We start from the raw sequence: 18,560 nt of genomic DNA on the forward strand, positions 1-18,560 counted from the left end.
TAATTGCAGGGTTGTTGGAGATGTCTCCTCACACAGGACATCAGTAATGTGGGCTGAAAGCAGCGTTTGTGTCCGTTAAATAATTACCCTGCTGTAATTAAAGATACAGTTAAGGCAGCCTCTCTGTATCTCTCTCCCTCTCTGTCTCACACACACAAGCACACATCCCCCGTGGCCCCTGTCATAACGATGTCATGTCTCGTGACGTAAGAGTCGCCTTTATAAGATGCTGGATATCGGAGCAGAGCGCACTTTACGCTCCACTCTTCATCTTGCGGGAGTCTCCACTGTGCGCGCGGATTACAACTCATATAAAAAGTGGTGACTTGGACATGACAGACTCCCACAAATATAAAACAACAGCTGGGAAAAGGTGGTTTCGTGATGAAGTGTGATGAATAATGACAGCTTTGCCAAAACTACTCATGCGTCCAAAGAAACTGGTGCGCGCAATGACATGCTGATTATGGAGAGAGGACGCGCGGTGGTAACAGGTGGCACTTTGTGATTGCAGGGTGTTTTTCAGCCTTTGTGTCAGCTCCAGTTTTAGAGGGAGAGACTTGGCAGCTGTATGCTCTCAACAGCAGTGGAGGAATGTGCGATGTGTTCATGTCCCAAAGGAAAAACATCATGGAGACAGACTTGAAAAGGAAACCGCTGTTCATAAACTTTCCACGTGAGCAATGTGACCAACCATAACCAACCAAAAATAGGCTACAAAGTGAAGAGAAGCTCCGATGAATGGACAGTAGGATGTTTTCCGGTCAGGCTGGTCTGAATTACAGCTTCAACCTGAGCGATGACCGGGAGCTGGTGGACGCGCCGGCGGGCAGAGGGAAGCTCTCCCCGACGGGCTTCGTAGTGCTGTCCGTGGTGCTGGGCTTCATCATGACCTTTGGCTTCCTCAACAACTTCATTGTGCTGCTTCTGTTTTGCAAATTCAAGAAGCTGCGGACGCCGGTGAACATGCTGCTGCTCAACATCAGTGTGAGTGACATGCTGGTGTGTGTGTTCGGCACCACGCTCAGTTTCGCCTCCAGTATCCGGGGGAGGTGGCTGCTGGGGCGCAGCGGCTGCAGCTGGTACGGCTTCATCAACTCCTGCTTCGGTAAGTCAGTCCTATTCCCTGATACTTCAAGGATGCCTGAGCAGAAACTCTGTTTAGGCTGGTATGTTTGAGAAACTCCTCACAAACACATTTTCCTTTCTTCCTGGTGTGTGATTGCATGCCTAATTTTTTTTTTTTCAGTTTAGTGGTTATTAATATAACCATAGCACTATCAGTGATGGGGAGGTTACTTCTGGAATTCAGGAAGGTCACAGGTCAGTAGTTACCCTCTAAAAAATTTAATAAGTTGATTACTCCACCAATGTAATAAAGCCTAACTTATTATATTTAATTACTCTTTGATCATTTTTCTGACAAATGTTTTAATCTGGGCACTAAAGCTGGAAAATTGGGCGAAGTTGGGCGAATGATGCAAAGCAACAGAGTGTATGTCTTATTGTTACTTACTTTCGTTTACCGAAAAGAATATTTTTTGATTTTTCATTACAATTTTTTCCCAAATAATTGTAAGTGATTACAGTTACATTTATTACATCACTCCACAATGCTGATAACTATATATATCGTGCTATAATACATACTTTGGAAACTCACTTAAGAAAAGCGGAAGTGAAAATGACTTTTTTTCCCCACAATGGATACAACCTGAGAAATTAAAGGGATAGCTACTTTAGTATACACAGCATAGCAAATCTCCATCTTCCTAATACCGTCATTTCACCAGCCCCAGTTATTTGCTTTTCATTGCTTTTGCAGTACATCATCTCTACACGATCTGTTCAATGACTTTACTGAGGAGAGTCACACAAATTATGTCAGAGCAGCATAAAATTAGAGCTCATCTTGCGATGGGATCACTCCAGCCATGATACAGTGGTTTGAATGGAATTTAAAGGGAATGTTGGCCAGGGGTGTAAAGTGAGGTGGCCAGTGGCTCCTTCCCTACTTCTGGTGTCCTTGTTCAGACCACACCCGTCTTCAACCTTGGTCTTCATCTTGGTCTTCAACTACACATCTGTAAAGTTTTGTGACTCTAACTTGCACGGTTACGATGTTATCGTGTTGCAACACATTTTCACTCCGACCTTGTCACATTCCGATATTTGGTCATGGACCTTCCATGTCCAGATACAACGTGCAAGGTACCCTGGGTGCGTTGGTTGTTGACGTTCTGGGATGCTGTGTCAAATTCTGCCTGTTACATGTATTGTCTTCTTTCAAAATACACTTCAGTTTTCATAGGAAATTTACCGTGTACTTACAGTCTCTAGGCAACGAAAGCACGTGGTTGGGTTTAGGAAAGGAACAGGGTTGGCTTTATAATCTTACGAGACGCAAACACCACCCTCCCGGACGAAAGTCAGTGTTCACTGGAACCACCCACCACCCGGCTCGGACTTTTACTGCCTTAACTTTCATTTTTGACCTGCTGCGTTTCCCCCTGACGCCACCGAGCGCTGTTAAAGTATAGCAGCAAATGGCCACGTTTCATGCTGACTTCAAAGGATGCCTTTTATCGTCAGTGTCTGATGCCGCAAGTAACTGCCCAAACACCGGATTTCGACGAGTTTGGAGTAAGACCGGGTTGCGTGTTGACAAAATCTGTGCACAGACAGACAGACATATAAAAACCCGACAAAATACTCAAAATGGCTTCAGTGGTAGTTCTACTACAATAGATTTCGTCTGGACTACATTTTGCCTTGATGACACACACTTACACAGACACACAAGCTGAAAATAGTATCAGCCAACTATACATCACTTTACTTTTAGAACACACAACATAAAGACAGACTCGTGCTCTGGACCCCTGACATATACAGCCTATTTTTAAAACTATAACCAAGATTCTTACTGAGCGGGATATTATACAGTTGGAAAATCAAGCTCTCCAGTGGATTAACTATGTAATGGTGACACTGTGTCTAGTTTGCCATGACGGTACTATCATTTCTTGTTACTTAACAGCCAACAACATGCTGATACATCTGTAATAATATGGGCCCGGCAGATTGATCAGTCTAGCTCTGCTTTGCATTCTTTTATTTTTTTTAAAAGATATTTTTTGGGCCATTTTGCCTTTAATGGACAGGACAGGTAAGTGTAGGGGAGGGGGAGAGAGAGAGAGAGAGAGAGAGAGAGAGAGACATGCAGCAGAGGGCCACAGGCTGGATTTGAACCCGGGCTGCTGCGGCAACAGCCTTGTACATGGGGCACCTGCTCTACCACTAAGCCACCGACGCCCCCTCTGCTTTGCATTCTGACCTTTACCAACCAAATGCAAAAGGGATTGCAGTCAGATAATTATATTTATGCACCACACTGTTTATGACAACTCACAGCAAGGCAGTAATCATAATATATAATTGGAGGGGCACATCCCTGCCTAATATGCTCAGAATGCCCACCCCAATTTATTTGCTATGCTTCAACATGAAATCACGCACAAAGTAGCCGTCCAAAGTAATCATGAGCAAATGTAATCATAATCATAAATAAACTTAACAAACTGCCATTAGGGGTCTAGTGTTGCACTCTGCTGCAGCTCTGTGTGTGGTTTGTACAAGTGGTGTTGCTCTAACCCAGCAGAAGCCGTTGATCAACTGCTGTGAGTAAATAGGCCCATAATGAATGTCAAACACTGCACTCTCTCTCTATTTCATGACTTTCAAGTGCATTTTAAAATAGTGGTTCCCAACTGGTCCAGCCACAGGGTCCAGATTTCTCCTTAAGGCCCATTTATGCTCCCTTTACGTACAAAAATATATACGTCCGTTTCAAACGATGTTACCGTCACTGCCCACATACTTCCATGCGTCCTTTACGTTGGCATGGATGTTAACCAGGGGGCAGACCAGAGTCAAAAGTTTATGACAACAACAAACTCAAAAACAAACATGGCGACTGTGGAGGAGATATTGATAATGTACCTCTTCCATAAAAGACAAAGTCTCTAGTACTGCCGATGAGAGAAACTGACGACGAGCGTCATTTCCAGTACTTTAGGATGTCCGCCGGGGCATTTGATAACCGCCATTGTTATTTCTTCTTCGTGTCTCACTAGAGCTACGTATCGGGTAGTGACAGCAACACTGCCCCCACGATGTCCGGTGGTACTGCTCCATTTGGCCCGTATCCATAAGCTTTATGGAAATGTGCAGAAATACGGACGAAATGAACGCGGAGCACGGACAGAAGGCTCCATCTGTATTTTCAGCTCCATACTTGCACTTGGCCATGTCGTCGAGCTAGTTTTCAGTCTCTGTGAAATAGCTGTCTGTTAGTCACTCACTCTACGGCAGGAAACAGCACTTCAAAACAAAAGCTCTGTGCTGGAATTTTACTGTACTTAAAAATTAGGAATGATTTTTACAGACTAGACACATTTTCAAGTCACTTGTGGTCCATTCAGAATGAACCTGCAACCCACCGTTTAGGAACCACCATTTTAAAAAGTGGTAAACTAGAATCTAACACGAGTGTTGCAGAGGCTGTATCACTGTTGACTTTGATCGTTTCTGTAAAGTGTTACGAAACGATAATTTATCTTCTCCCAGTGTTATGCTAAACAGCTGTCAGAACATTAACTAGCACGCATAGATTCTGTGCATCAGTTAACAAATAGCCAATATGTTATTGTCAATATGTCATTTTGCACTGAAGCTGTAATTGTGAAAATAATACTTTGCCAAGAGTGTCAAAAAGTGTGCAGATTTGGTCCACCCTAGTGTTGACTCATGACTGCCCTATCTTGCAGGCTTCTTATCAAAATAAACCATGTGAGATTTTTTTCTTAACATCCTGGACAAAAGCCCTCGACCTTGTGTGAGTTACTTTCTTTGTGCATCAAGATAAAAACATACATGTTTTCATATTTTATATAAACACCTGAATGACATTTTTCTATAAGTGGTTTTATTGTTTAATGCGCCCACCAGGAGATGGAGTAATAATGTAAGACAATCGATGCACTGACATTCATGCCTACATCTCCTAACCTTTGAAGTATCAGATAAGAGGAAATGACTCACTGATTCTTGTGGATGTGTTTCTGTGCTCTCTGTAGATATTAATCTCGTCTACGATCCAGTGAGTTTTTAAAATGAGATACAGGCTCCCAAGAATTTTGTAGCTGTTAGCTTTGATACTGTACAGAGGATTCACGTCTTCGTATTTAAGGTGAAAAGGCTGTTTTACAGATCTTCAGGATGCTCAGTTTTGGGTTAAACTTTTGATAAAAAAAACATTTTGATGCTTTTCTGGGTTTGGCAGTGACCACTCCACTTGTGTTGTAACAACATGGGAGTTGCTGGTCTGCCGCTGATTCGATTGCTAGATTGTGTTATTGTGTGACTTTGCCAAATCTGAACTAACCCTTTCAAAAACCAAAGTCACACAATAACACAAACTACCTACAAATTAAGGCAGTGGTTCATCAGCCGCTCCCGTGTTCTCTGATGTAAAATTACTGCTTTTGTCAATGAAGTCGGACTTTGACGAAAGTATAGATAAGTTGCGTCCACATACTCGGCGTAAAGTCAAACACGTTCTCAGTGGGTGTTGGCCTCTGCCAGGGTTGTCCCTTGTCTATGATCCTGTTTGTGATATTCATGTACAGGATTGGGAGGCGCAGCTGGTGGGAGGAAGGGGTCCGGTTTGGGGACCGCAGAATTGTATCTCCCCTTTTTGCAGATGATGTGGTTCTGTTGGCTTCATCACACCGTGACCTCCAGCATGCACTGGGGCGATTTGCAGCCGAGTGTGAAGCAGTCGGGATGAGAGTCAGTACCTCCAAGTCTGAGGCCATGGTTCTCTGCCGAAAACCGGTGGACTACCCCCTCCAAGTGGGGAGAGAGGTATTGCCTCAAGCTGAGGGAGTTCAAGTATCTCAGGGTCTTGTTCATGAGTGAAGGTAGAATGGAGCGTGAGATGAATCTGCGCTTTGGCACAGCATCCGCAGTGAAGTGGGCTCTGTGCTGGAATGCGAAGCTTTCGATTTACTAGTCCATCGATGTCCCAACCCTCACCTGTGATCATGAGCTCTGGGTAGTGACCAAAAGAATGACGTCACTGATACAAGCGGCTGAAATGAGTTTCCTCCGTGGGATGGCTGGGCTCAGCCTTAGAGATAGGGTAAGGAGCTCGGACATCCGGAGGGAGCTCGCAGTAGAGCCGCTGCTCCTTCGCGTCGAAAGGGGTCAGTTGAGGTAGTTCGGGCATCTGATCAGGATGCCTCTCTGGTGCCTCCCGTTGGAGATGTTCCGGGCATGTCCCACTGGTAGGAGGCCCTGGGGCAGACCCAGAACACACTGGAGGGATTACATATCTCATCTGGCCTAGGAATTCCTTGGGGTCCCCCAGGAGGAGCTGGAAAGTGTTGCTGGGGAGAGGGACATCTGGGGTCCTTTGCTTAGCCTGCTGCCCCTGCGACCCAACTTTGGATAGACTTTTATAGGTAGCTAAAATAATTAAATAACTGTTGCCCCCGTCCACAGCAGGACATTGCTTATAGCTTCTCATGGCGGTAAACCTGCCTACTTCTATAAACTGGGCGCGTACCAACCAACTTCTACTTTATGTAATACACTAACTATGAATAACTACCCCATAAAACCCCACTTCAAAAAATCCAACCTATCCTTATAAAAAAAACTGCATGTGTCTCTCTTGACAGCCAATTTTCAGTCATTCATTTTCAATAGTGGTTAGAGGGATGCTAATCTACAGCATTCTTATGATTGTTGATTTATTTTTCCTTTCGTTCCCTTTTTAATATAATTTTCTCAGTTTTCTTTCCTTACCCTCTGACAATAATATCCTTTGTCTAAATGTATGCTTTGTGAAATTTGTGTCTGTGTATTCACCTGCTGTGCTTTGTTATGCCTCGCTGATACAAAAAAAGGGGGGGCAGATTTTGTTGAGACACATTTACATTTTATTACAATCAGCAGGTGATTATTTTGACTTTGTCACCCTCTGGGCTCCTCTAGGCTCTGTTTTCCTGAACACAGGACATGACTCAACATGGCTCTGAATGCTGCAGATAGCACTGAAAGCAATTTTTATTTTTCATTTTGACACTGACATTTATCTCTTTATTTCTTCGCTTCATATTTGTGTCACTGTGAACAAAATACATAAAGATAATATCACTATGACATTCTAACAAATACTTTATTGTGTGCGTCTGCATGTAAATAACTGTGTGTACCTAGTTGTGCATATTTGTGTACCATGTAAAGACTCATGCAGAAATGATGTCCTCAGCTTTTGATTTGCATCCTTCGAATAGAAATAAGTTATACAACTAGATGATTTTCATTTTTTTTTATCAAGTTTTATCAATAAAAGTGACACTACACAAATGATGCTTCTGTATGTGTGTCTGTGGGTGTATTATTTGTTTCCTTGTCCACGTGTTCTTTTATTTTTTCTGACACGTGATGTCTCGGTTTCAAACTGCTTCACACGGTTTAATGCCCAAAAGTAAACACACAAACAAATTAATTCACAAGCAATCTCACATCGTCCCTCACAATAAGTGCTCCCGTACTTGAATGGAGCATATACAATATGTTAATGTGGTTACATGTTCACCAACATCCAGCACGCTCACATGGTTCAGGACATGTTGTTCTCCCCAGCCATAGCATTGTTAAAAGAACATTACACCATCTGTTTCACATGCCCATTGATGCATGGCTACGCTTTAACACATGTGAATATGGCAGAGTGCTTTGCTTAAACTGCAAACACCCATATTAATGCCTGACTTGAATTATTCATCTATACATCTCCCCGCCAACATATCCACCCCTGTTGTCTTTTCTTCAGAGGAGATAGCTGAGGTGCTGCTTCTAAACGTCACCGCAGGAGCACGAACTCACAATTCATGTTACATCATGACTGATCACCATTTGTTCTTGGCCTACCCAAGGCTACACTTCAGCAAGGTTCAAACAAAAAATAAAGGCTTTTAAAGGATGACACTGTATTGCAAAGAGCAGAGAAAACGTAGAAAGCCCCCTTGGTCTTTCAAAGGTCTACTTACCTCTGATTTTCTGAGGGAAACCAGAGCACCGGAAACCTGAGCGACGCAGGATAACTCACCCGTGTTCATTCAATCTACTTATTACAGTCCTTAACTGCAGCTTTACAGATGTTTTTAGGACCTATGACACAACTAAGCGAGGAAATGCATTAGCCATCAGAAAACCAGCCTCTATTGAAACAAGATGAGACACTGTTTACAGGCGTATGTGCTGTCTTTTTATATCATCCATGGCACGAAGCAAGAACAGTTCTCTTAGGTTGCTTTCACACCTGCCCTGTTTGGTTCGGTTCAGCTGAACTCAAATTCGTCTGCCCCTTTAGTGCAGTTCATTTGGTCAGGTGTGAACACAGCAATTGCACGCGCGTGCGTACCAAAACAATCGGACCAAGACAGCCTGGATACAAACGAACTCTGATGCAGTTTGTTTGTGGTTAGACCTGGGTCTGAACCAACTGCAGTCACATGACACATTGTTTGGGTTAAACATGAACATGTTACAGTCCTGGAGGATTATTAATGTGCACCTCCTCCTGTACTGCCTTAATATGCACATTCAGCACATCCAATGCATCAAAACATTGTTTTCTAGTTGGAGCCGCGCCTCATTTTCAAACTGTATGGTTTGACTAAAATGAACAAGGACAGCAATATAGTCCACGATGACCAGCAGCATGGCTACTTGGTCCACACTGAAATATCTCAACAGCTACTGGATGGATTTCCATGAAACTTTGTATATACATTAATGGTCCCCAGAGGATGAATCTTACTGACTGGTGATCCCCTGTCTAGTCCCTCTAAAGGCCCAGACACTCCAAACCGACATCAAAGAACTAGTAGTGATAAAGGCCGACTGTTGTGGCGCCTCACATCCCCTGTGTCTTTGCAAAAAAGTTGCACTTGTAGACACTGCATAGGCTACAGCCAAGTGCCAGCCAGCACATATGTTCTGCATCTGCGTGAGAGGTAATAACTCTCCATACCAGCAGGTGGCGGTAGTCTGTACTGTCATTCAAAGAGGGAAACCAAAGAACAACAGGATGCTTTCAGTTCACACTGATGAGTATCCATCATGACCCTAGAAGCAGCACCAAGCTTTGAAGCTAGTTTTACACAATAGCCAAACTGGAAATTCCAACTTTCGGGTCCATCACATGATGCCACTGGGCCTCAAAAAACATTTTCCTCTAGACTGACTTTGGAAAAGATATGTCTGCAAATCAATGGATAAATCTGACTGATTTCACTCGCAGGATTTGATCCACTGGTCAGATGACATCTCAAAAGTCTAAAGGAGCTGCATGATTAAATCATTTTATCCCTGGACCCCATTCAAATTAGCATAGGTTAGCTGTTCAGCTGCTGAAAGTCTCTAGTACGCTTGCTCTGTTGGCCCAGGGATCCAAGAGATCTGAGTAATTTTATACCCGGCTAGTTGAACTTTTTTGGCTTCCTGTGTCACTGAGCAACTTTCATAGGCACGTCCATGGTAGCCATGCCAACATACTGGTTTTGATGGGGTTTCAAGAGCAAAGCGGAGCAAAGTTAAAAACAAACTATGATGTCGGGCAATGTTGAGAAGACGTCCGTTTACAGCTTTGAAAGCAACGTTTATCTTGTCTATAGCGGTTGCCAACCTGAGCTGGCAAGATGGCGGCACACCTAGTTGCAGCAGCCTCTCCTGAATTGGTAGTTTATATTAATCTCTACGTCTGCGTCTGTGACTTGTTGTCATGGAGACAGCTCTGGTAAATATGTACAGTCGACAGTTTCTGTTACATATCAGAAGATTGCCTTTCCATGCCTATACGAGCGTCCCTGTGGGAGAGTTACAGCTGCTCGGACTGCAGTACCAACCAGCAGAGACCATGGCCTCACCCCTGGCCACAGCTGGTGTGAGGAAGTGCTGAGAGCAGTGTGAAAGAGCCCGGAAGTGTGTTAAGCACAGGAGTATCCAGGCTAGGCTAAAAGCTAGCCCCCACCAACTGGCTGTACTGTTCATCCTGCTGGCAAAAATACACTCCCTGGACAATAAACTGGATCACCTGAGAAAGCAGAGGACAACTCAGCATGAGATCATAAGATGAGAGACTGCTGTGTTTTTGTTTGGCTGCGAAGCCAGCCTCTGTGTCTATATCACCAAAGCATGGTGTCGGGATGCTGTTGTCGTCTTCAAGCACTGCTCACCACCAACTGAGTTTTTATTCGTAAACCGCAGCCATACAACCTGCCAAGAGAAGTCCCGAGCATTACTATGGTGACTGTGTATGTCCCTCTCAGAGCTAATGCTAAGGAGGCCCTGAATGAACTACATGACAGCATCAGTGAGCAACAGACTGCACATAATGATGCATTTTTCATTGTATTGGGAGATTTTAACCATGCAAACCTAAAAACAGATGCTGTACCAGGCTCTGCGTTGACATAGAGTTTAAGCTGTAGCTACCCTACATCGTGCATCGTGCATGTCAGGCTACGCCGTAGCCTGACATGCACCTCCCCAGAAATGTAACAACACGCCATGGCGACCCAGACCCCCTGTCTATTTTTGTAAGCTGAAACCATTTCCCTCAGTGGAAACAAAGCTTTTATTTACTTAAGATAAGAGACTATAAATTGTGAAGACAATAAAGCCTCTACAACCATTTTAAGTCTTGTGTGTGATTTATCCTGGCTTCATATGAGCAGAGGAAATCTCTCGCTAGGCTAATTTATGTAAAATGCCATAGGCGAGTTATAGTTATCAAGCTATGTTTAATGTGTGTTTTGGGTGTGTTTTGAATCAACTAAACTTTACAGCACCTCACAGAATCCTCTGCCACCTACTAGTGTTTTGGAGGTGTAACTGCAGGATGACACAGACACAAGTATAAATGCTCACAACGGCGTAGGCCATGTGTGCAGGCTAGAGCTGACACACATATAAATGCCGCTGCATACCACATCTCCATTGTGCTAACACCTGCATACAGACCTCAAGCGAAACTGGTTAAACCTGTATAGAAATAAATTAGAAATAAATTAGAGTGTAGCCAGAAGGGAGCACCCCAGCTTTACAGGACTGCCAGAGAGGAATATCTCCAGAGACGCAGCCACCCACAACCACCACACTGACGTACAGGAGTACACAGAGACTGTGATGGATTACATCAACAACTGCACGTATGATGAAACAGAAACCAGGACAATCACTGTGCCCTTCAATCAGAAACCATGGATTACTGGGGAGGTTCACTCTCCATTAAAGCCCTGAGTTGTAGCATCAGAGCAGGTGATGAGGCAGCTCTGAGAACTGCAAGGAGCAATTTGTCTCGGGAAATCATGAGAGCAAAATGACAGTACACCTGGTGGAATAACAACAACTTCACTAATGACAGACACACAAGGAGTCTGTGGCAGAGAATCCACGTCATCACAGATTACAAAGCCCCCCCATGGGTCTGTGACAGCGACCCATCCCTCCCTACCCAGCTGGATGACTTCTATGCATGGTTTGGTTTGTATGGTTTTAGGCTACAAACAACATACCTGCTCTGAAAGCCTTGCCACAGCCTGGTGAACAAGCTCTGTGTCTCGGCCCAACCAGCGTGACGAGAGTCCTGTCTCAGATCAGCCCCAAGGCTGCAGGACAGAACAACAAACCTGGACAGGCACTTGGGGACCGGCTGAGCAGCTGAAAGATGTTTTTACAGACATCTATAACACTTGAGGCTGTTGTCCCAAAGTGCCTTATGTCTGCCACCATCATAAATGTGTCAAAGAATTCCCCTGTATCATACCTTACAGACTATTTGTTGCACTGACACTCCCAATCATGAAGTGTTTTGAGATGCTGCTCAGCCAGAACATCAGAACAATACTGCACCCAACTATGGACCCCCACAGGTCAACTCCACAGGTGATGCTGTATCCACCACTGTGCACCTGGCACTACCAGCTGGAAAAAAGGGCTCACACATCAGAATGTTGTTGATTTCAGCTCTACATTCAACACATCACTCCCCAACAGCTGATTGGGAAGCTGAGCACACTGGACTTTAATGCACCTCTTTGCAAAACCTCGAGCACCATCACGCTGATGGCTGCCCTCAGGCCTATTTGCTCAGCCCACTCCTGTTCATCAAAAACTGTTCTGCCAGGTCCAGCTCCAACCACATCGTCAGATTTGCTGATGATACGACAGTACCATACAGAGAGGAGGTGAAGCAACTGGCCACAACCTCTCTTCAAACGTGAGAAGACTAAGGAGTTGGTTGCCCTATAAGAGCTCTCTGTAACAGGGTCAATTGTGCAGTAGTAATATGTGACAAGTCAAATGTACATTTGTAATGTTGAGTGTTATAAATTCACAAAATTTGGTTCAGTTGTTATTACTTGACATGCTTACAGTAGGCCTCCATATCAATATGTGGAATGTTTGATATCCAGTTTCTGTGCTAGTGTTGTGTCGTTCGCAAACAAATCGTTCAAAAGAACAAATCTGTTGAGTGAACGTACTGAACTGAATCACTTCCAGAACTGATTTGTTAATTTCTCAGTTCAGTTGAGCTCAGCAGCGAGTGTGCAGGCCGGGAGTGGGACTGCCGATTCGGTCCGTGCGAACGATGAATCACTAGAAAGTCGCAAGGCAGCCAGGGTGCAGGGAGGGACTGCCGCGTGACGAATCACTCGGTGAACGAATCACTTGGTGAACGACGTAACCCTGATACCTGAGTGATTCAAATCATTTCCTCTCAGCGATACATTTTGCCCATCACTATTCTGTACCCCTACGTTCACCTTTGGGGGTATCCCACCTATAAAGGGGTGTCTACCACCTTGCCTCTCCCCGTTTGCTGTTGTGCTCTGTGGGAGAGGGGCTGGAGTTTGTATGGTTATGTTCAACGGAGGATTTTGTTTTTGCCACTTGCTGTCAGGAGAGGAATAAACGGAGACCACCTGTGAAGATAATCAAGGTCTGGGCCTCTTTATATTTACACAAGGCAGACATCACGAGAGTCCACCAGTTACATCTCCATCTGCTAATGTTACATCATTACCGGCAGTGTTTCAAACTGACGCCGTCCAGTGGTGTATCATTACGCCGCTTCCCAAGACAGCCCAGTAATGCCTCCACTTTCCGTGGAGACTGAAAAAAGCAAACTCCCCACTCTTCATCATGACAGCATTCTACAGAGGAACCGTCAAGAGCATCCTAACGTATTGCATCATTGTCTGGTACGAGAACTGTGCAGCGGCCACCCGTAAATCCCTGCAGAGAATAAAGACAGCTGCTGAAAAGATCATAGGTGTGTCTCTTCTTTCTGTCGCCGACATCTACATGCACCTGTGTCAGGAAGGCAACCAAAATAATGACTGACCCCTTCTATTCCCCCATAGCGCTCCTGCCATCTGGAAGGAGGTTCCAGAGCATCCGTGCAACATCTGCCAGACTGCAATCGTTTTTCCCCCGAAGCTATCAGAACTCTGAACACTCTCCAAATGCTGCCACCCATCCTTCCCTCCAGCAGCATGGGATGATATATGCAAACAAATGCACCAACATTTTTCTACTCTACATTGCACATATGCTGCATTAGCACTTTGTTACATGGTTTATGTGTTTGAAATGTGTGTTAAATGTATCTACTGAATTTTTAAATGATCAGTGGAGAACAGTATTTGCTCCCATATAATTAGGCTGAGTGATTGGGATTCTGAGTCTGATGTGACTCCTCACTGGTTCCACTGCACTGCTTGACAGTGTTTAAGAACGCTTGAGAACGGTGTTAGTTCTGCCTGTGCTGCTGATTGGCTAATCATTAGTCTCCCTACACACTTACCGGATCGATTATTTTTCAATTGAGAAACGGCCATTTCATGTCAGGATGCTAGACGAAAGAGTCAGCTTGTGGAGTGGGCAGATTCAAAGTTAACCAAGATCTAAGTTACTAAAGCGCCACGTTGACCTTGATGGAAGTGACGTGAGATCCTTTGAAAATATTCTGCAAACATTCTATCGCACGTCTGTCCGTCCTGGAAGAGGGATCCCTCCTGAGTTGCTCTTCCCCCATTAAAGGGTTTTTGGAGGGAGTTTTTCCTTATCCGCTGTAAGGGATGTCGTATGCTGTAAAGCCCTCTGAGGCAAACTGTGATTTGTGATATTGGGCTTTATAAATGAAAGTAAATTGAACTGAATTCACTGGTCTGAAAGGGACTCTTTAACACAGCTGTAAAAAGCTGTGGTTGGCTGATAACGAAAGTCCACTGAAAGGTGTCCAGAACCAACAAACCAAATGTCCCTTTCTTTCCCAGTTATCCTTTATTTATTGCCACATGATCAACACGCGCTCATTTTCCATACGGTGTGTGTGTGTATAGTTGGATGTGTTTTTTCATAGCTCCTACATTTGGTCTTTACATTCTCACTAGAGTTCAGACACTTGATGCAAGAAGGGGAAAATGCTGTTAGGAGTGCCACCATTTTGGGCTAGCAATTTTCACAATAATGCTTTCATGGTTTGACGGGGATTGTTGACAATACATATTCCAAGTGTTGGTCCAGACATGCTTCATGGTGCCATGATAAGCATATACTGTTAGGGAAGGCAGTGGGACTGTCATGCACTTTTAATCAGCTCAAACAGACAAACATTACAGATGGTGCCATGGAAAATGATATCAGACAGGTTGAGGTCAGAACAACAAACAGATTCGTTGGTTGACTGACTGTTTGGTTCACTTGGCCACAGTGAGAGTGACAGAACATCCATCATGTTTGGGTTTTTCATCGGAAGGGGATGTGATGAGACCACAAAATACAATCATGTTGCTGTTCTATTTTTTCCAGCCATTCATGGAGAGTTAATTATGATACATGAGAGAGGAATCGGGAGTTGATCAGTGGAAGTATCCTCATTGTTTGTCTGTTTAGCGTATCACAGAGACAGATGGTTTCACAATGAACACACCGACTGCAGCGACATGTTTAGAATACTAATGAAGAGATGAACCCCCGATGAAACAACACAAGTCAGTGTAATAGTGTAATAAAATATTACTTTGCCATTTTCAATTGGGGGGTTCAAGTGCTACAATGCTTAATTTTTTAAGTCATGAGGTGTGCTTTAATCTGTGCCATGTGTCAAAAGATTTTCTTTCTAATTATAAGGTCATAGGACTGGATAAAACCTTTCTATGTTGATATTCTTCAGAGGTTAATACATGTATAACCCCAGTTTCTTGTTCGGTGGCACTCTCCAGTCCTTCTGGCTTGTGGGTAATAAGCAGGGTAACATGTCTCTTTTTTTAGTTTCTTTAATCCACACCAAACTATAGCAAACAGCTCGCTTTAACTCAATTGCAGCATGTGTTAAAGGGTAACTTTGGTATTTTTCAACTTGGATCCTATTTTACCACAATTTTATGTCTAAGTGACTAATAGGAACAATCATTTTTGCAACCAGTCCAGTATTTACTGAGACTGCTGCAGCCGTCAGATGCAAAACAGGCAAGAGTCTAACCAATTGGGGCAATTGAGCACCATCAATTTACATCCACTAAAAGTGCTTGTTTTTGCCACTGACAGGCTCAGACTGTTATTATAACTGTCTGACAACATTATGGAAAGGATCCTCACAGAGGTAGACCTCTTTGTTTAACCAGAAACAGCCCCAAAAGCGTTCTCGCCAAAACCCACCAGACTCCATTTAAATAAACAGTAATTTTAGCTTGTATAGAGCCAGCATATTTTCACATCTAACTGGGTGAATTATGGGTTTATCTCAACCAAATCAGAGCTGGTGATTGTTGGAGCAGTGAAAAAGACGACCCAAGATGGCTTTTGGGAGTTTTATTTTGCTTCTGTTGACTTTGAATGAAGCGTGTTTTAAGATGATAAAACTACAGTTTTTTTTAATGGAGTCTGATTGGTTTGATGAGAGCAATTGTGGGGCTGTTTCTGGTTAAACAAAAAGGATCTTACTCTAAAACAAAAAGGTCTGTCTCTGTAGTGATCCTTTCTGATGCAGTCTTGCTCAGTACTTGACCAGTTAAAGAAATTGTTGCAGACGGGCACGTCAGCGGCGCAACACGTCTGCAGCGAGAGTCCCGTAACAGCTCGCCCCCCTGTTAATCAATTACAGTGGCTCCACCGGCAACGGAAGCAGAGTGACAACCCCCGTCTGTTGCGCGACAACTCTCAATTTTACGCGGTTCTTCCATTTCTGTCACGCTATGCCCCCCTACGCGACCCTCCAGCAGATAAAAACTACATAAACTAAAGCTAAACGAGCACAATGTGTTTTTAAATGAATAAACCATTATCAGAGGTGATATGTGATGATTTTTTTTCATGCATTTACCCATGTTTATCCGTGATCCTACCGTTTAAACTATGTATTTTAATACAGTTGAAACTGTTTATTGTATATTGTATTGTAAATATATGTAATAACTTAGGTGGAAAATGCTTTAACTTACCCATTTCATGCAGCCTACATGCAGCCTCTCGGCTCAGCAAAGCTACGCTGACGTGACGCTTACATTTGCAGCCAGTGGAGCCTGGCCGTTAGTCACTCAGACACAAAACCACGAGGAAAAAGAGTCCAGGTTGCCTAGGTCGCCCACATGAAATTCAAATTAAGACAAACTAATTGCATGGGTAATTCTGCCTGTTTATGGTGATGATTATCATCATTGTGCAACATTATCGGCACACCAGCTCATTTCCAACTTGTGAATGATGCAAGGCATGTTTGAAACACACCAAGATAATAAGACTGTTGTCATGGTGCTATGGGTGTATTTTAATGAGACAACAGTTGTTTATTCAGTTTAGTACTATTTTTTTCCACAATGGTTTCTGTTTCCTCCAAATAACTTCAAACTTTGCCCTTTCCATTGTGGTGTGTTTTCTATGTCATAAGCCGGGAGAAGCCAGAAGAATACACTACATGTGAAGAGTTCAAGCTAACAAGGACAGTCAGGATGCTTTCTTTAACTAGTCAGGCAGAAAGAGTCCACAGTTCTCTTCCAGCATGCAAATAAAATGTTATGTAACCTTGTCTTACGTGAAGCATTATCTGATCCGCTGCTCCCACACTTAAAGGATAAGTTTGGCTTTATTTTCTACTTTTTTATATTGCCAACAAATCCCATGAAAAGACCAAAAGCAACAATACATTAGTCTTTCTCCTAATACTTTGCCCCCACCCTTTTTATAGCACTTAGCCTCAAGCCCCTTCGTGCCCGCTGTAGACACACATCATTAAAAACAGATCACAAATACATAGTTTCCATTTTATGAGAAGATTAAGTAATTTCCTGGAACAGCTGGTTGGTTTAGTTCAGGTTACGAGAAAAGAAGAAGACCTAATCTGAGCAATAAAGTAGGATTGACCACCTCAGACAAGCAATAAATAGTAGGTTCAAATGTCAGTTTTCCACACCTGCATGCCATCCCATATCACGACACAAACACTGTGTGTTGTTTTGCTTATAAGCCTGAACTGAACAGATACTTCAATTAATATTGTTCTGGAGTGGAATATGCAGCAGGCCTCTTATTCTCTCAACCCATTTTTAAATGCCAGTATCACAGATGTGGAAGTTAAAGGTGCAACTGACAGACTTAATTTGAGAAAAGCAACAGGTGTTGATAATATAACAAATGAATTATTGAAAATACCTTATTTATTTCAAATTTTGGTTAACTTCTTTTACACCTGTTTTGAGCTCCAGTTGGTCCCTTCTGTTTGGCTTAAAGCTATAATAAAACCAATCCCTAAATCCAATAATAATGATTTTAGAGTAATTATAGGGGGATAAGCCTTCTTAGTTGTGTCTATAAACTTTATTCAAGTATTCTTAATGAGCGTTTATATCATTATCTGGAATCATCTAGTTTGCTAGTAGATGAACAAAATGGCTTTCGCAAAAATAGAGCCTCTCTCTTTCTCTCTTGCAGTCTCACTCGGTTTCTTTTCTTTTGACTTTTCTAAGATGACAGTTCCTGAATATATACTCCCTATCTGATGCTGTGGCTGTTTGTGGTTGGCTGAGAGGGATGTGAACTCATACGTTTGCAGCTGTGTTAATCAAATCAGGTTGGGTTTCCATTACGTGTGCCAAACGGTGCCAGTCCCCTTTGATCTGACATCACATGTGACGGGACAGTCGATATAGAGATACATTTATGTGCTGATTGCAGATAGTTGCATTGAATAGTGATTTTTGTGGCTATTTATTGCATCGTTAATGTGCCTGATATTCTGGAAACCTGCCTGTGAGGTTTTGGTGACGTGTGCGCGCTGTCCGCCGGTCAGCCAAACTTCCGCTACACCGGCTGTGCTCCCCCTGCACTGACAGTAGACCTGGTTTCAGCTGGCAAGCGTTTAGCACACCTTCGGCGAAGCCTTTTGGCACGAAACTGTCACTGCGCCAAGCTGGATCTGT

General features: G+C 43.4%; 1 protein-coding gene across 1 annotated transcript in view; it reads left to right on the plus strand.

Annotated features, from left to right (window-relative positions):
- The first annotated feature begins 300 nt into the window (after positions 1-300).
- LOC126392832 (vertebrate ancient opsin-like) overlaps positions 301-18,560 on the plus strand; it is a 51,935-nt gene continuing 33,675 nt past the window's right edge. Inside the window, exon 1 of the mRNA XM_050048499.1 lies at positions 301-1,108. Within this exon, the coding sequence (XP_049904456.1) occupies positions 742-1,108 (367 nt within the window). The 5' untranslated portion in view covers positions 301-741. The remainder of the gene's footprint in view (positions 1,109-18,560) is intronic.

Source organism: Epinephelus moara, chromosome 7 (genome assembly GCF_006386435.1).
Source record: "Epinephelus moara isolate mb chromosome 7, YSFRI_EMoa_1.0, whole genome shotgun sequence".
Lineage (NCBI taxonomy): Eukaryota > Metazoa > Chordata > Actinopteri > Perciformes > Serranidae > Epinephelus > Epinephelus moara.